This window comes from Stomoxys calcitrans, chromosome 4 (genome assembly GCF_963082655.1).
Source record: "Stomoxys calcitrans chromosome 4, idStoCalc2.1, whole genome shotgun sequence".
Taxonomy (NCBI): Eukaryota; Metazoa; Arthropoda; class Insecta; order Diptera; family Muscidae; genus Stomoxys; species Stomoxys calcitrans.
Genome location: NC_081555.1, coordinates 71,817,570 through 71,837,912, shown reverse-complemented (window position 1 = coordinate 71,837,912; position 20,343 = coordinate 71,817,570). Strand labels below are relative to the sequence as shown.

The 20,343-nt window shown below is 39.4% G+C and overlaps 1 protein-coding gene across 1 annotated transcript in view; it reads left to right on the top strand.

The window, feature by feature from the left end:
- LOC106092154 (uncharacterized) overlaps window positions 1–18,746 on the top strand; it is a 432,693-nt gene extending 413,947 nt beyond the window's left edge. Inside the window, exons 2-3 of the mRNA XM_059368266.1 lie at window positions 16,078–16,155; window positions 16,211–18,746. Of these exons, the coding sequence (XP_059224249.1) occupies window positions 16,111–16,155; window positions 16,211–18,016 (1,851 nt within the window). The 5' untranslated portion in view covers window positions 16,078–16,110 and the 3' untranslated portion in view covers window positions 18,017–18,746. The remainder of the gene's footprint in view (window positions 1–16,077; window positions 16,156–16,210) is intronic.
- Window positions 18,747–20,343: the final 1,597 nt, after the last annotated feature.

Here is a 20,343-nt window from a genome sequence, read left to right as displayed (position 1 = left end):
TCCATGTTTTGATATAGCTGCCATATAAACCGATCTTGGGTTTTGACTTCTTGAGCTTCTAAAGTGCGCAATTCTTATCCGATTGGAATGAAATTTTCCACGACGTGTTTTGTTATGATATCCAACAACTGTGCTAAGTAGGGTTTAAATCGCTCCATAACCTGATGTAGCTGCCATATAAAACGATCTTGGGTCTTGGCTTCTTGAGCCTCTAGAGTGCGCAATTCTTATCCGATTGGAATAAAATTTTGCACGACGTGTTTTGTTATGATATCCAACAACTGTGCTAAGTATGGGTGGAATCGGTTCATAACCTGATATAGCTGTCATATAAACCGATCTTGGGTATTGACTTCTTGAGCCTGTAGAGGGCGCAATTCTTATCCGATTTGAATGAATTTTGGCACGAAGTATTTTGTTATGATAGCCAACAACTGTGCCAAGTATGGTTAAAATCGGTTCATAACGTTATATAGCTGTCATATAAACAGATCTGGGATCTTGATTTTTGGAGCTTCTAGAGGGTGCAATTCCTATCCGATTTGGCTGAAATTTTGCATGATGTATTTTATTCTTACTCTCAACAACTGTGTCAAAAAAGGTACAAATCGGTTCATTACCTGATATAGCTGCCGTATAAACCGATCTGGGATCTTGACTTCTTGAGCCTCTAGAGGTCGCAATTTTTATCCGATTTGCCTGATCCTCTCACGACCATCAACATACGTGTTTATTATGGTCTGAATCTGTCTATAGCCCGATGCAGCTCCCATATAAATCGATCTCTCTATTTTACTTCTTGAGCCCCCAAAGGGCACAATTCTTATTCGAATTGGCTGACATTTTACAGAGGTTTCCAACATCTTATATATAAAAATAAATTTGTGTTTGTTTGTAGGTTTGTTTGTTTGTATGTTTGTGTGTTCCTTATAGACTCAGAAACGGCTGAACCGATTTTCATGAAATTTTCACAGATGTTGCATAATGATCCCGTGGAAAAAATAGGGTACTACATTTTTTGTGCGCTCTCATATAGTACCCTAAAAAAAATTTTGGTATCCAAATTTCTGGTGCCTAGGGGGCCGCCCCACCCCAAAAACCTACCAAACATATATTTGGAGCAATCACGACAATATGGGACTCAAATGAAAGGTATTTAGGATAAGAAAACGTATCTGATATCCAATTGTCGAACCAAGTGCTACGGGGACCACCCCAACCCCCAAAACACCCCTAAATCGGACATACCATGGGAATATGGGGTTTAAATAATAGGTATTTGAGTGTAGAATTAGAATCTGATATCCGATATTCTTATAATACCCTGTACACTGGGCGGTATGAAATAATGAATGAAACAAAAAAACGATAAATGGGGCTTTATTTCGTTTTTTTTATACCCTCCACCATTGGATGGGGGGTATACTAATTTCGTCATTCTGTATGTAACTACTCGAAATATTCGTCGGAGACCCCATAAAGTATATATATTCTTGATCGTCGCGACATTTTATGTCGATCTAGCCATGTCCGTCCGTCTGTCTGTCGAAAGCACGCTAAATTCCGAAGGAGTAAAGCTAGCCGCTTGAAATTTTGCACAAATACTTCTTATTAGTGTAGATCGATTGGTGTAGTAAATGGGCCATATGGGTCCATGTTTTGATATAGCTGCCATATAAACCGATCTTGGGTTTTGACTTCTTGAGCTTCTAAAGTGCGCAATTCTTATCCGATTGGAATGAAATTTTCCACGACGTGTTTTGATATGATATCCAACAACTGTGCTAAGTAGGGTTTAAATCGCTCCATAACCTGATGTAGCTGCCATATAAAACGATCTTGGGTCTTGGCTTCTTGAGCCTCTAGAGTGCGCAATTCTTATCCGATTGGAATAAAATTTTGCACGACGTGTTTTGTTATGATATCCAACAACTGTGCTAAGTATGGGTGGAATCGGTTCATAACCTGATATAGCTGTCATATAAACCGATCTTGGGTATTGACTTCTTGAGCCTGTAGAGGGCGCAATTCTTATCCGATTTGAATGAATTTTGGCACGAAGTATTTTGTTATGATAGCCAACAACTGTGCCAAGTATGGTTAAAATCGGTTCATAACGTTATATAGCTGTCATATAAACAGATCTGGGATCTTGATTTTTGGAGCTTCTAGAGGGTGCAATTCCTATCCGATTTGGCTGAAATTTTGCATGATGTATTTTATTCTTACTCTCAACAACTGTGTCAAAAAAGGTACAAATCGGTTCATTACCTGATATAGCTGCCGTATAAACCGATCTGGGATATTGACTTCTTGAGCCTCTAGAGGTCGCAATTTTTATCCGATTTGCCTGATCCTCTCACGACCATCAACATACGTGTTTATTATGGTCTGAATCTGTCTATAGCCCGATGCAGCTCCCATATAAATCGATCTCTCTATTTTACTTCTTGAGCCCCAAAGGGCACAATTCTTATTCGAATTGGCTGACATTTTACAGAGGTTTCCAACATCTTATATATAAAAATAAATTTGTGTTTGTTTGTAGGTTTGTTTGTTTGTATGTTTGTGTGTTCCTTATAGACTCAGAAACGGCTGAACCGATTTTCATGAAATTTTCACAGATGTTGCATAATGATCCCGTGGAAAAAATAGGGTACTACATTTTTTGTGCGCTCTCATATAGTACCCTAAAAAAAATTTTGGTATCCAAATTTCTGGTGCCTAGGGGGCCGCCCCACCCCAAAAACCTACCAAACATATATTTGGAGCAATCACGACAATATGGGACTCAAATGAAAGGTATTTAGGATAAGAAAACGTATCTGATATCCAATTGTCGAACCAAGTGCTACGGGGACCACCCCAACCCCCAAAACACCCCTAAATCGGACATACCATGGGAATATGGGGTTTAAATAATAGGTATTTGAGTGTAGAATTAGAATCTGATATCCAAATATGGGACCAAGTGTTTGGGGGCCGTCTCTCACCAAAAACATCCCCCAAAGGGGACAAATTTACGACCATAGCCATATGGGGCTAAAACGAAAGGTCTTTGGGAGTAAAGCACGAATCTGATATCAATATTTGGAAAATGAGTCTATGGGGCCACCCCACGCCCACAACACCACCCAAATGGTAAGCATTTGCTGACTTTTGCAATATGAGGATCAAATAAGAGGGTTTTTAGAGTGGAACACGAATCGGATATGTATTTTCAAGGTCAACTCACTGAGTGGCCGCCCATGCCCCAAAACTCCCCCCAAGCCGGTCATGTTTGCCAACTATGGAAATATGGAGCTCAAATTAAAGGTATTTTGGAGTAGACCACGTATCTGATATCAATATTAGAGACCAACTGTCTAGAGGACGTCCTACCACCTTAATTGCAAGGATCTCCGCTTTATACATACTACAGTGGTCGGGTAACCTTTTCGATATGACCAGTTCTAGTTCTTTAAAGTACACCCCAAAGCCCACCTGGTCGTTTAGTTTGGAACCATCCGTATAGAAGTCTATGGAACTTCTGTTACCTGGGATATCGTAGTTCCAATCGATTCTATCAGGAATAGTGGTACAGTAATTTTTATCAAAAAGCGGCTCAGGTAGGGTGTAATCCACATTGCGTGGAACATCGGATATTGTATCAAAGATAACACAGTGCCCGTAGCCAACACATGAACAATAAGAAAGCTCCCATAACCTCACTGCAGTGGTCGCTGCAATTTGTCTAGTCACAATATCTAGAGGCATAAGATCTGATATCCAGTGCATCAAATTGTGTCGTCCTCAGTGCGGCTGTGATGCACAAACAAACCATCATTTGGATCCGGTTAAGTATTGAGCAGTAGGTGGACCACAACACCATATAGCATTATAGGTCTGAAAACTGCGGAATATACCCAATGCAAGACACGCGGTATCAACCCGCAACTTTTGCCAACAGCTCTTTTGCTGGTGTATAGGTCAAGAGTTGACTTTCTTGCCATTTCCAAAATGTTGGATCTGAAGTTCAATTTCCCTCCAGAAAAACACCCAGGTATTTTGCGGTTTCTGTCAATGGAACATTCCCTCCTCCCAAGGAGACAGGTTCTACTTGTATCTCCTGCTGAAAATAACTCTTCTGTCTTGCACGGATATATACCTATAACACTTTCGGTAGCCCACATTGCTGTTGCACGTAGAGCTTTCTAAAGTATATCTCTTAGAGTCCTGGGAACTGAAAGCACCTTCAATGTAAATTGGTAGAATTTTATTATCTTGGTAGGTTGGTAGGCTTACCTCAATTTTTGGTAGGTTTTTCCAACACATAAATAACTGTAAATTATTTCACTTCCCGTCGTTTCTGTGTGTTCGTTAAGAATGCAGAATAAAACCATGGATTTCAATGGGCCAAATACTGTTTTCCAGGGGTCTCACTACTTCAAATTTAGAAAATGGCATAAATTCTGATACGAGTATTGACTGCAATTGGTACGAATGTTAAGGGATCTCTTCCAAATTCGGGTTAGAAATGCGTATTTTGTGCACTCAATGCCGTCATCGGAAAACAAGGCTATATGGCAACAGCATACAGATCTGATCCATACTCGAATGTTAAGGGATCCATGCTACTCACTGTAACGGCGAAAATGGCTTGTAGAAAATTTGGTAGGTTTTGTTCAGGTTTGGTAGGACTTTTTTAAGTTTTGGTAGGAAATAATTTATGCCTTTACTATATGCATTCTGCTGCCGCGACAGGCGATCTCCAGGTATCTATGCCCTAAGATATGTTTCTATCAACCTCTCAAGAGTCTTCAGCGTATAGGATGACAGACTAATAGGACGAAAATCCTTCGCCTTCGTGTGGTAGGGTTTTCCTGCTTTCGGAATGAAAAGGACCTTCTTGTCCCTCCATCCCATAGGTATATATGACATTCTGATACCAGCGGAGTATATCTCCCTAAGCCAGGGAATCAGTCTATCAGACACAGCTTGTAATTAAACCGGGTGATACATCATCAGGGCCTGTCGACTTAAAGGAGTCGAAACTTCTTATCACCCAAAGGATTTTCGGCTCAGACACAATTTCCCTAATATCCTCCGAGGAATTCATATCAGCCTCTTCTGGCGCCACGTTGTCCGTTGGAAAATTTCCCGGGAAATGTGTATCAACGAGTAGCTCTAGTGTTTCCTCACTAAACATTGTCCATACATTCTCTGACTTCTGAATGTACCCAACCGTAGTAGGTCTCGAGGACAGAGTCTTCCTTAGCCTAGAGGCCTAAGATGTATCCTCCGCGAAGCTACAGAATTCTACCCTGGATTTGATCTGAGCCTTTCTAAGCTCGTCCTTATATTTTCTTAGCTCAGCCTTATAGATGTCCCAATCGTGTGGTGCTCTTGTGGCTTTTGCTCTGTTGAAGAGTTTTCCGCAGTCCTTCCTGGGGTCCACCATGGCGGTCGCTGTTTGCCCCTTGGCTTTGCACTAGGACATGCTGACACAAGCGAGTCATTCATGGCCTTTGTTGTTGTTGTAACCACATTTTCTTGTAACTCCTGTAGGTGAGCTCCTGTAGGTGAGCAAGCTCGTTCCGGTCCAAAGGACAGGGTGGCCATTGGTTATTTAAAGTCACCAATAACTAGCCATATCATACCGAGCTTCATAGGCACTCAGTATTTGTGGAAGAGCCGGTGCCCCCTGGGCTTCTCACTTAGGCTTTATCTCAATCCGCCTTTCTTCTGTTTAGCTGAGGGACCACTACTTCAGTATTTTCTCTATGGCTGAAACTAATATATCGATGATCAGCGAAGCTGTGGTCATCCAACACTTCCCAGTCGCATATTCTTCCACTTATATCTTCATCCCTGCCATCAGGACGACCCATAGTGCCGTCAAAGCGGCCTTACAATGGTGGAGATTTATCCGTAGAAACCAGACCATAGTCAGGTTTCAGAACTTTCACCACTGTTATGTTAGCCTCGTCTTCTGATTCCACCAGGAGTTCATCCTCACAATATTCGTTAGATCTTGTCATGGTGAGCTTCCGAACGCATCCAGGAGATCCAGGAAATTCCGCAAGTACACCGGAGTATACTGATGACAGTTTTTTGGCTATCCCACTCCAATTGTTCCTAGGCATGCAGTCCTGTTACTCTCCTTTGTCGACAACTGCCATTACCAAACTGTCCCTAGTGACATTAGCATTGGTTCTTGGACCAATCTTACTATTGTTCGCCGTAGTTCTTTTTCGCATGGGATGACCGGTGACAGGTGACCGCAACCTTTTGGCTAACTGCGGAAGTTGTTTCCGAATCTAGATGTGAAGTGTTTGCGGTAGCCTGTGCAGCGAATCCCTGAGCCCAATCTAGGGAGTCTCTCTCCCTATTAGTGAGAGTCTTAGGATCACTCGCACCAAGCCTCCCAATAAAACTGAAAGCGATGCACCTTTTATTATTTTAACCTCTTAAAGAGCGTGTTGGTTTGCCGGGGAAGGCCGATGGCTTAGGCAAATTATAAGCGTGCAAAGAGAGAATAGGTTCGGCCTTATCCTTAAGATTCTAACCAGGTTTCATCGTCAAAAGCCCCTGCTGACCCGGGTATATATGTGCACCACCTTTCTTCAAAATCCGGTGAAAATGCATACCTTATACCTCATAGCAGCTATATCGAAATATGTTCCGATTTGGACCAAATACTAATAAGTGCAAGTCATTGTTCAATTGTATATAACAAAATATTGATCTTTTTAGTAGCTACATCTAAAAATTACCCGATCTGAACCATATACGACACTGATGTTGAAAAGACTAACATAAGTCACTTGGTCAAATTTCAGTGAAATCGGGCCAAGTTGCAAAAAATGTCGAAGAGCCTAACAAAACTCACTGTCCCAAATTTCGGCGAAATCCTACCCTGCCCCTTTTATGGCCCAAAAACCTTAAATCGAGAGATCGGTCTATATGGCAGCTATATGCAAATCTGGACCGATCTGGGCCAAATTGAAGGAGGATATCGAAGGACCTAACACATCTTACTGTTCCAAATTTCAGCAAAATCGGATAATAAATGTGGTTTTTATGGGCCTAAGACAATAAATCGGCGGATTGGTCTATATGGGGGCTATATCAAGATATAGTCCGATATAGCCCATCTTCGAACTTAACCTGCTTATGGACAAAAAAAGAATCTATGCAAAGTTTTAGTTCAATATATCTGTTTTTAAAGACTGTAGCGTGATTTCAACAGACAGGCGGACGGACATGGCTAGATCGTCTTAGATTTTTACGATGATCAAGAATAAATATACCTTATAGGGACGGAAATGGATATTTCGTTGTGTTGCAAACGGAATCACAAAATAAATATACCCCCATCCATCGTTGGTGGGTATAAAAAGAGTGAACTATGAGAAAGAATTAATTAGGTGAAGTAGGCAAAAAAATGTTTCTTTAATTTATACTCCTATTTATATTTTTTGTAAGAGGATAAACATTTTATGAAGCGGAACATTTTCTGAAAACTTTAAACGAACCATTTATGTTGACAATTTCTACATATATTTTTTTGTTTATTGTTTAGCGAGTTAACATTTGAAAATTACGAAATCCTCATTTAAATCTTAATATATATTTTTATTTTTTGGTCAGAATTTTCTTCATACAAGGGACAAATTATTAATTAACTTTTATTACTAATTGGGGCATTATTCCGTTTTTAATTTTGGGCTTTATTTCATATGAAATAACACCTCAAATTTTGGGCTTGTTTGATTTAAGTTTGGGGTATTTTTTCATTTCGTTGCGGCCTTATTTCAATTTTTGTTTTTGGGTCTTATTTCATAATGAAAATAAGCCCCAATTTTGGGTTTTTATGCATTGGGATCTTTATGGTTTTATTCCATTGGGATCTTATTTCATACCGCCGTACCACAGTAGTTGTGTAGGGTACAAAAATATTGTATGTTATTTTATGTGGTTCTCGCTAGCATGTTGCTTTGTCAAATGTTTTTATACCCTCCACCATAAGATGGGGGGTATACTAATTTCGTCATTCTGTAACTACTCGAAATATTCGTCTGAGACCCCATAAAGTATATATATTCTTGATCGTCGTGACATTTTATGTCGATCTAGCCATGTCCGTCCGTCTGTCCGTCCGTCCGTCCGTCCGTCTGTCTGTCGAAAGCACGCTAACTTCCGAAGGAGTTAAGCTAGCCACTTGAAATTTTGCACAAATACTTCTTATTAGTGTAGGTCGGTTGGTATTGTAAATGGGCCATATCGGTCCATGTTTTGATATAGCTGCCATATAAACCGATCTTGGGTCTTGACTTCTTGAGCCTCTAGAGGACACAATTCTTATCCGATTGGGATGAAATTTTGCACGACTTGTTTTGTTATGATATCCAACAACTGTGCCAAGTATGGTTTAAATCGGACCATAACTTGATATAGCTGCCATATAAACCGATCTTGGGTCTTGACTTCTTCAGCCTCTAGAGTGCGCAATTCTTATCCGATTGGAATGAAACAACTGTGCCAAGTATGGTTAAAATCGGTTCATAACGTTATATAGCTGTCATATAAACAGATCTGGGATCTTGATTTTTGGAGCTTCTAGAGGGTGCAATTCCTATCCGATTTGGCTGAAATTTTGCATGATGTATTTTATTCTTACTCTCAACAACTGTGTCAAAAAAGGTACAAATCGGTTCATTACCTGATATAGCTGCCGTATAAACCGATCTGGGATCTTGACTTCTTGAGCCTCTAGAGGTCGCAATTTTTATCCGATTTGCCTGATCCTCTCACGACCATCAACATACGTGTTTATTATGGTCTGAATCTGTCTATAGCCCGATGCAGCTCCCATATAAATCGATCTCTCTATTTTACTTCTTGAGCCCCCAAAGGGCACAATTCTTATTCGAATTGGCTGACATTTTACAGAGGTTTCCAACATCTTATATATAAAAATAAATTTGTGTTTGTTTGTAGGTTTGTTTGTTTGTATGTTTGTGTGTTCCTTATAGACTCAGAAACGGCTGAACCGATTTTCATGAAATTTTCACAGATGTTGCATAATGATCCCGTGGAAAAAATAGGGTACTACATTTTTTGTGCGCTCTCATATAGTACCCTAAAAAAAATTTTGGTATCCAAATTTCTGGTGCCTAGGGGGCCGCCCCACCCCAAAAACCTACCAAACATATATTTGGAGCAATCACGACAATATGGGACTCAAATGAAAGGTATTTAGGATAAGAAAACGTATCTGATATCCAATTGTCGAACCAAGTGCTACGGGGACCACCCCAACCCCCAAAACACCCCTAAATCGGACATACCATGGGAATATGGGGTTTAAATAATAGGTATTTGAGTGTAGAATTAGAATCTGATATCCAAATATGGGACCAAGTGTTTGGGGGCCGTCTCTCACCAAAAACATCCCCCAAAGGGGACAAATTTACGACCATAGCCATATGGGGCTAAAACGAAAGGTCTTTGGGAGTAAAGCACGAATCTGATATCAATATTTGGAAAATGAGTCTATGGGGCCACCCCACGCCCACAACACCACCCAAATGGTAAGCATTTGCTGACTTTTGCAATATGAGGATCAAATAAGAGGGTTTTTAGAGTGGAACACGAATCGGATATGTATTTTCAAGGTCAACTCACTGAGTGGCCGCCCATGCCCCAAAACTCCCCCCAAGCCGGTCATGTTTGCCAACTATGGAAATATGGAGCTCAAATTAAAGGTATTTTGGAGTAGACCACGTATCTGATATCAATATTAGAGACCAACTGTCTAGAGGACGTCCTACCACCTTAATTGCAAGGATCTCCGCTTTATACATACTACAGTGGTCGGGTAACCTTTTCGATATGACCAGTTCTAGTTCTTTAAAGTACACCCCAAAGCCCACCTGGTCGTTTAGTTTGGAACCATCCGTATAGAAGTCTATGGAACTTCTGTTACCTGGGATATCGTAGTTCCAATCGATTCTATCAGGAATAGTGGTACAGTAATTTTTATCAAAAAGCGGCTCAGGTATGGTGTAATCCACATTGCGTGGAACATCGGATATTGTATCAAAGATAACACAGTGCCCGTAGCCAACACATGAACAATAAGAAAGCTCCCATAACCTCACTGCAGTGGTCGCTGCAATTTGTCTAGTCACAATATCTAGAGGCATAAGATCTGATATCCAGTGCATCAAATTGTGTCGTCCTCAGTGCGGCTGTGATGCACAAACAAACCATCATTTGGATCCGGTTAAGTATTGAGCAGTAGGTGGACCACAACACCATATAGCATTATAGGTCTGAAAACTGCGGAATATACCCAATGCAAGACACGCGGTATCAACCCGCAACTTTTGCCAACAGCTCTTTTGCTGGTGTATAGGTCAAGAGTTGACTTTCTTGCCATTTCCAAAATGTTGGATCTGAAGTTCAATTTCCCTCCAGAAAAACACCCAGGTATTTTGCGGTTTCTGTCAATGGAACATTCCCTCCTCCCAAGGAGACAGGTTCTACTTGTATCTCCTGCTGAAAATAACTCTTCTGTCTTGCACGGATATATACCTATAACACTTTCGGTAGCCCACATTGCTGTTGCACGTAGAGCTTTCTAAAGTATATCTCTTAGAGTCCTGGGAACTGAAAGCACCTTCAATGTAAATTGGTAGAATTTTATTATCTTGGTAGGTTGGTAGGCTTACCTCAATTTTTGGTAGGTTTTTCCAACACATAAATAACTGTAAATTATTTCACTTCCCGTCGTTTCTGTGTGTTCGTTAAGAATGCAGAATAAAACCATGGATTTCAATGGGCCAAATACTGTTTTCCAGGGGTCTCACTACTTCAAATTTAGAAAATGGCATAAATTCTGATACGAGTATTGACTGCAATTGGTACGAATGTTAAGGGATCTCTTCCAAATTCGGGTTAGAAATGCGTATTTTGTGCACTCAATGCCGTCATCGGAAAACAAGGCTATATGGCAACAGCATACAGATCTGATCCATACTCGAATGTTAAGGGATCCATGCTACTCACTGTAACGGCGAAAATGGCTTGTAGAAAATTTGGTAGGTTTTGTTCAGGTTTGGTAGGACTTTTTTAAGTTTTGGTAGGAAATAATTTATGCCTTTACTATATGCATTCTGCTGCCGCGACAGGCGATCTCCAGGTATCTATGCCCTAAGATATGTTTCTATCAACCTCTCAAGAGTCTTCAGCGTATAGGATGACAGACTAATAGGACGAAAATCCTTCGCCTTCGTGTGGTAGGGTTTTCCTGCTTTCGGAATGAAAAGGACCTTCTTGTCCCTCCATCCCATAGGTATATATGACATTCTGATACCAGCGGAGTATATCTCCCTAAGCCAGGGAATCAGTCTATCAGACACAGCTTGTAATTAAACCGGGTGATACATCATCAGGGCCTGTCGACTTAAAGGAGTCGAAACTTCTTATCACCCAAAGGATTTTCGGCTCAGACACAATTTCCCTAATATCCTCCGAGGAATTCATATCAGCCTCTTCTGGCGCCACGTTGTCCGTTGGAAAATTTCCCGGGAAATGTGTATCAACGAGTAGCTCTAGTGTTTCCTCACTAAACATTGTCCATACATTCTCTGACTTCTGAATGTACCCAACCGTAGTAGGTCTCGAGGACAGAGTCTTCCTTAGCCTAGAGGCCTAAGATGTATCCTCCGCGAAGCTACAGAATTCTACCCTGGATTTGATCTGAGCCTTTCTAAGCTCGTCCTTATATTTTCTTAGCTCAGCCTTATAGATGTCCCAATCGTGTGGTGCTCTTGTGGCTTTTGCTCTGTTGAAGAGTTTTCCGCAGTCCTTCCTGGGGTCCACCATGGCGGTCGCTGTTTGCCCCTTGGCTTTGCACTAGGACATGCTGACACAAGCGAGTCATTCATGGCCTTTGTTGTTGTTGTAACCACATTTTCTTGTAACTCCTGTAGGTGAGCTCCTGTAGGTGAGCAAGCTCGTTCCGGTCCAAAGGACAGGGTGGCCATTGGTTATTTAAAGTCACCAATAACTAGCCATATCATACCGAGCTTCATAGGCACTCAGTATTTGTGGAAGAGCCGGTGCCCCCTGGGCTTCTCACTTAGGCTTTATCTCAATCCGCCTTTCTTCTGTTTAGCTGAGGGACCACTACTTCAGTATTTTCTCTATGGCTGAAACTAATATATCGATGATCAGCGAAGCTGTGGTCATCCAACACTTCCCAGTCGCATATTCTTCCACTTATATCTTCATCCCTGCCATCAGGACGACCCATAGTGCCGTCGAAGCGGCCTTACAATGGTGGAGATTTATCCGTAGAAACCAGACCATAGTCAGGTTTCAGAACTTTCACCACTGTTATGTTAGCCTCGTCTTCTGATTCCACCAGGAGTTCATCCTCACAATATTCGTTAGATCTTGTCATGGTGAGCTTCCGAACGCATCCAGGAGATCCAGGAAATTCCACAAGTACACCGGAGTATACTGATGACAGTTTTTTGGCTATCCCACTCCAATTGTTCCTAGGCATGCAGTCCTGTTACTCTCCTTTGTCGACAACTGCCATTACCAAACTGTCCCTAGTGACATTAGCATTGGTTCTTGGACCAATCTTACTATTGTTCGCCGTAGTTCTTTTTCGCATGGGATGACCGGTGACAGGTGACCGCAACCTTTTGGCTAACTGCGGAAGTTGTTTCCGAATCTAGATGTGAAGTGTTTGCGGTAGCCTGTGCAGCGAATCCCTGAGCCCAATCTAGGGAGTCTCTCTCCCTATTAGTGAGAGTCTTAGGATCACTCGCACCAAGCCTCCCAATAAAACTGAAAGCGATGCACCTTTTATTATTTTAACCTCTTAAAGAGCGTGTTGGTTTGCCGGGGAAGGCCGATGGCTTAGGCAAATTATAAGCGTGCAAAGAGAGAATAGGTTCGGCCTTATCCTTAAGATTCTAACCAGGTTTCATCGTCAAAAGCCCCTGCTGACCCGGGTATATATGTGCACCACCTTTCTTCAAAATCCGGTGAAAATGCATACCTTATACCTCATAGCAGCTATATCGAAATATGTTCCGATTTGGACCAAATACTAATAAGTGCAAGTCATTGTTCAATTGTATATAACAAAATATTGATCTTTTTAGTAGCTACATCTAAAAATTACCCGATCTGAACCATATACGACACTGATGTTGAAAAGACTAACATAAGTCACTTGGTCAAATTTCAGTGAAATCGGGCCAAGTTGCAAAAAATGTCGAAGAGCCTAACAAAACTCACTGTCCCAAATTTCGGCGAAATCCTACCCTGCCCCTTTTATGGCCCAAAAACCTTAAATCGAGAGATCGGTCTATATGGCAGCTATATGCAAATCTGGACCGATCTGGGCCAAATTGAAGGAGGATATCGAAGGACCTAACACATCTTACTGTTCCAAATTTCAGCAAAATCGGATAATAAATGTGGTTTTTATGGGCCTAAGACAATAAATCGGCGGATTGGTCTATATGGGGGCTATATCAAGATATAGTCCGATATAGCCCATCTTCGAACTTAACCTGCTTATGGACAAAAAAAGAATCTATGCAAAGTTTTAGTTCAATATATCTGTTTTTAAAGACTGTAGCGTGATTTCAACAGACAGGCGGACGGACATGGCTAGATCGTCTTAGATTTTTACGATGATCAAGAATAAATATACCTTATAGGGACGGAAATGGATATTTCGTTGTGTTGCAAACGGAATCACAAAATAAATATACCCCCATCCATCGTTGGTGGGTATAAAAAGAGTGAACTATGAGAAAGAATTAATTAGGTGAAGTAGGCAAAAAAATGTTTCTTTAATTTATACTCCTATTTATATTTTTTGTAAGAGGATAAACATTTTATGAAGCGGAACATTTTCTGAAAACTTTAAACGAACCATTTATGTTGACAATTTCTACATATATTTTTTTGTTTATTGTTTAGCGAGTTAACATTTGAAAATTACGAAATCCTCATTTAAATCTTAATATATATTTTTTATTTTTTGGTCAGAATTTTCTTCATACAAGGGACAAATTATTAATTAACTTTTATTACTAATTGGGGCATTATTCCGTTTTTAATTTTGGGCTTTATTTCATATGAAATAACACCTCAAATTTTGGGCTTGTTTCATTTAAGTTTGGGGTATTTTTTCATTTCGTTGCGGCCTTATTTCAATTTTTGTTTTTGGGTCTTATTTCATAATGAAAATAAGCCCCAATTTTGGGTTTTTATGCATTGGGATCTTTATGGTTTTATTCCATTGGGATCTTATTTCATACCGCCGTACCACAGTAGTTGTGTAGGGTACAAAAATATTGTATGTTATTTTATGTGGTTCTCGCTAGCATGTTGCTTTGTCAAATGTTTTTATACCCTCCACCATAAGATGGGGGGTATACTAATTTCGTCATTCTGTTTGTAACTACTCGAAATATTCGTCTGAGACCCCATAAAGTATATATATTCTTGATCGTCGTGACATTTTATGTCGATCTAGCCATGTCCGTCCGTCTGTCCGTCCGTCCGTCCGTCCGTCCGTCCGTCCGTCTGTCTGTCGAAAGCACGCTAACTTCCGAAGGAGTTAAGCTAGCCACTTGAAATTTTGCACAAATACTTCTTATTAGTGTAGGTCGGTTGGTATTGTAAATGGGCCATATCGGTCCATGTTTTGATATAGCTGCCATATAAACCGATCTTGGGTCTTGACTTCTTGAGCCTCTAGAGTGCGCAATTCTTATCCGATTGGGATGAAATTTTGCACGACTTGTTTTGTTATGATATCCAACAACTGTGCCAAGTATGGTTTAAATCGGACCATAACTTGATATAGCTGCCATATAAACCGATCTTGGGTCTTGACTTCTTCAGCCTCTAGAGTGCGCAATTCTTATCCGATTGGAATGAAATTTTGCACGACGTGGTTTGTTATGATATCCAACAACTGTGCCAAGTATGGTTCAAATCGGTTCATAACCTGATATAGCTGCCATATAAACCGATCTGGGGTCTTGACTTCTTGAGCCTCTAGAGTGCGCAATTCTTATCCGATTGGAATGAAATTTTGCACGACGTGTTTTGTTATGATATCCAACAACTGTGCCAAGTATGGTTCAAATCGGTCCTTAACCTTATTTAGCTGTCATATAAACCGATCTTGGGTCTTGACTTCTTGAGCCTCTAGAGGGCGCAATTCTTATCCAATTTGAATGAATTTTGGCACGTAGTATTTTGTTATCCAACAACTGTGCCAAATATGGTTCAAATCGGTTCATAACCTGATATAGCTGTTATATAAACAGATCTGGGGACTTGACTTCTTGAGCTTCTAGAGGTCGCAATTATTATCCTATTTGCCTGAAATTTTGTACGACGGATCCTATCATGACCATCAACATACGTGTTTATTATGGTCTGAATCGGTCTATAGGCCGATACAGCTCCCACAGCTCTTGAGCCCACAAAGGGCGCAATTCTTATTCGAATTGGCTGACATTTTACACAGGTCTCCAACATATAATTTAATTGTGGTCCAAACCGGACCATATCTTGATATCGCTCTAATAGCAGAGCAAATCTTTTCTTATATCCTTTTTTTGCCTAAGAAGAGATGCCGGGAAAAGAACTCGACAAATGCGATCCATGGTGGAGGGTATATAAGATTCGGCCCGGCCGAACTTAGCACGCTTTTACTTGTTTCAAATATGTTGTGTTGTCAAATGTCAGCAAATATGACTAGATAAGTATACCGCCTATCCTATGGCATTGGGTACAAAAATGCTTTGGCGTTATAATTATGAACGCGTACTTTAAAAATTTCACTTTAAATAGCAGTATTACAAATCACAAGTGGACCCTCTTCAAAGAACAATTTAAAAATTATTTGAAAAATCCCTTTGCAATTGCGTTCCAAATAGCCGATATCAAATATGCCAAGTGCAGTGACATAACATTGCACAAACGTTAGTCGAGACGGTGTCGGTGATTCCTATAAATACCATTTCGAGGTAATTCGTCAGTACAAATTTACATTCGAATTGTTGTGGTTCCACCATGAAGCCTCTAACATTTTGCTTCGTTTGCCTTGCGGCTCTCGTTGTAAGTATATGGAATATCCGATTGGAAAAAATTTTCTAATAACCTCCAACATTAGGTAAATGCCAATTCAAAAGCTGTGCCAGAAGAAGCTAAAGTAAGCCATCATGTACAAAAATCAGATTCCCCCAAAAAATCCGAACCTATTGAATGGATCCCAATTCCCCTCGGTAGCGATTGGAAAGGTGATTTGCTTGATCCTGATATGAAGAAGGTAGAATCGTCGAAAAAAGCTGAACTCATTGATTGGATCCCAGTTCCTCTTGGAAGCGATTGGAAAGGGAATTTACTTGATCCTGATATGAAGAAGGTTGAATCCCCCAAAAAATCCGAACCTGTTGAATGGATCCCAGTTCCTATTGGAAGCGATTGGAAAGGTGATTTGCTTGATCCCGATATGAAGAAGGTAGAATCCTCGAAAAAATCTGAAATAATTGATTGGATCCCAGTTCCTCTTGGAAGTGATTGGAAAGGTAATTTGCTTGATCCTGATATGAAGAAGGTGGAATCCCCTAAAAAACCCGAACCTATTGAATGGATCCCAGATCCCCTCGGTAGCGATTGGAAAGGTGATTTGCTTGATCCCGATATGAAAAAGGTAGAATCCCCTAAAAAATCCGAACCTATAGAATGGATTCCAGTTCCCCTCGGTAGCGATTGGAAAGGTGATTTACTTGATCCCGATATGAAGAGGGTAGAATCCTCGAAAAAAACAGAACTCATTGGTTGGATCCCAGTTCCTCTTGGAAGCGATTGGAAAAGTGATTTGCTTGATCCTGATATGAAGAAGGTAGAATCCTCGAAAAAATCCGAACCTATTGAATGGATCCCAGTTCCCCTCGGTAGCGATTGGAAAGGTGATTTGCTTGATCCCGATATGAAAAAGGTAGAATCCCCTAAAAAATCCGAACCTATAGAATGGATTCCAGTTCCCCTCGGTAGCGATTGGAAAGGTGATTTACTTGATCCTGATATGAAGAAGGTAGAATCCTCGAAAAAACCAGAACTCATTGATTGGATCCCAGTTCCTCTTGGAAGCGATTGGAAAGGTGATTTGCTTGATCCTGATATGAAGAAGGTAGAATCCTCGAAAAAACCTGAACTCATTGATTGGATCCCAATTCCTCTTGGAAGCGATTGGAAAGGTGATTTGCTTGATCCCGACATGAAGAAGGTAGAATCCACGAAAAAATCTGAACTCATTGATTGGATCCCAGTTCCTCTTGGAAGCGATTGGAAAGGAAATTTGCTTGATCCTAATATGAAAAAGGTGGAATCCCCCAAAAAATCCGAACCTGTTGAATGGATCCCAGTTCCCCTCGGTAGCGATTGGAAAGGTGATTTGCTTGATCCCGACATGAAGAAGATAGAATCCACGAAAAAATCTGAACTCATTGATTGGATCCCACTTCCTCTTGGAGGCGATTGGAAAGGAAATTTGCTTGATCCTCATATGAAGAAGGTGGAATCCTCCAAAAAATCCGAACCTATTGAATGGATCCCAGTTCCTCTCGGTAGCGATTGGAAAGGTGATTTGCTTGATCCTGATATGAAGAAGGTAGAAACCTCCAAAAAATCCGAACCTATTGAATGGATCCCAGTTCCCCTCGGAAACGATTGGAAAGGTGATTTGCTTGATCCTGATATGAAGAAGGTGGAATCCTCCAAAAAATCCGAACCTATTGAATGGATCCCAGTTCCCCTCGGAAACGATTGGAAAGGTGATTTGCTTGATCCCGATATGAAGAAGGTGGAATCCGCCAAAAACCCGGAACCTATTGAATGGATCCCAAGTCCCTTAGGGGACGATTGGTTAGATTATTTGCTGGGCCATTATGAACAAAAATCAGAATCCTCTAAGTAACGTAAATCTATCTATAAGAGTACTCTCCGTACGATAGTTAAGCTTTTTCAGATCAGAATTAGATTTAAAATATCTATACAGAGCCCAAAACTATTCCAGCGAAAATCTTATATAAATTAATTAAAAAGTCACTATGAAGAAAAACCGTTTGTAATGGATGTTTTTAAACAATACATGTAGTCGCTATTTACAGCAAAACAGACGTTCAATAGGTATAGATGTGCCATCGCCTCTTTTAAAAGGCACCACGTTTGTAAAGATTAGAAATAAACAAAGAAAATTAAGAGAAGAGAGAATTTCAAAATAACTATGTGTGAACAATGAATGAGTTTTTAATGGATTATGGACACTTTTTTACTTTTAAACCGCAGTAAGCACCTCTGGCGGTGAAATTGTCGTTACCATAAGAAATACATTGACGGAATTTCGTTTGCAGATACGCAGATGTAAAATATGAAAATGTGGTAGAACTAGAAATCAGAGATACGAAGAGATTTCCACGATGTTGCAGTTGTAAACTCTTTTTCTTGCTTTGCTAACTCGATGTCAAATGCGACAAGCGTAAGTGTAGTATAAACCTTATTCTCATAGATAAAAGTCCGCCGACTAATACTATTTTAACACATTTCCTTACTTAAGTTCCTTTCGTTGTAGTCTTTTCATAGTAGAATGTTTTTTTTTGAAGAAAATCAATAATTCAAAAATAAATTTTAAAATTTCTTAAAAGATATTTCACTGTGTCCAAAAATGAAATGATTTCATTTGAAATTATTATTTTAAAATGTAAGTTAATCTGGGTGAATCGGTCTTTAAAGAAAATGTTATTAACCCATTAAATATGAAAGGGTAGAAAAATACCAAAGAATGGAGCTGTCTTAGAATAATTCCAGCTCGAGGAAAGAGGTATCCTAATGAAATTGGGATTGGCGTAAGGTGGTCGACTAAAACTAGTTGAAATCAATTTATCCCGTGATATAAGATCATGTTTTGGTGGAAATTGGCTTGACGAAATTCTGCAATTTTTTACATTCAAAAATATCCTACAAAAAAATTTCTCAAAATTATTAGGAGTGAGATTTCTGGAATCCATTTTAGTGTATACTAAAAAATACATTTATGGCGATAAAGGAGCAGGTGCTATTTTATCTCGATGTAATTAAATCCACCATTCTTCGCTAAATGCTTATAAAATATTAAAAGCATTATTTTTTTTTTGTAAATACATTGTGGCTTGGGAAATAAAAAAAAGATTTATTTATTTATTCAAAAGTGTTAACAATTTTTTTTAATCTTCTAAAAAACTAGTCTTTAAACAAATTAAATTACTACGTCAATATAAACACTCCAAATTATGAATATATAAAACATCATCCAAATAGGACAAGGGAATCGAGGGTCAAGCGTAGTGGGTTAAAATTTTGTCTTTTAAAATATTTATTAAAAATTGTCTACAGAAAAAATTTTAGAAAAATGGTTTCGTTTTAAAAATTGTTACTGAAATTTATCGCAAACTTTTTTTTAGAAAAAATTATTTCTAGGATGCCCGGGCCTGAGCAACATTTTGCTTTAGACACATATTTCATTGAAATTTTGTCTTTAGAAAAAAATGTCTTTCAATTGTTATTTTTACATAGAAAAAATTTCATTTTGTGGTTTTTCATTATGTTTCTATTTGGAACAGAAAATAATGATTAAAAAAAACTTGTGTTGCAAAATGCATTTTAATAATAAATTTTATTGAAATATTGGCTTTATAAAATATTTTCGAGGTAGGCGGAGCAACAGTTTGTCTTTAGAACATTTATCACGGTAATAAAGTCTTTAGAAAAAAATCATTAAAATCTAATTTCTAGAAAAATGTATATTGAAATTTTGTCTTTAGGAAAAATTGGAATGAAATTTTGGGGCCCGGAAAATGAAAATTTTACGCTGAATTATTAGAATTTTGTCTTTAGGGAAAACTGTGATGAAGTTTTGTCTTTAAAAATATTACGCCAAAATATCTTTAGAAAAAATTTCATTTAAGTTTGTTTAGAAAAAATTCATTAAAATTTTGAACTTAAGAAAAATAGTCTGGACTGATCAAATATTTCTCTCTGTAAAATATTATAAATATGAAAAAACATGCATTGGCAAAAGTACAGCTAATAAGCAGGGCTGTCGAGCTTGGTTAATGTGGTAATTAATTGTATCATAAATGCGTTTACGCTATTAATACGATTCAAATACAACATACCAACGCACGGCCCTGAAGACTTGGTTGAAAAGTCTTCACCAAAGACAAAACGCGTCCCATAGTGGTTGGTGTGTGTTGCTATCTTTGGCTT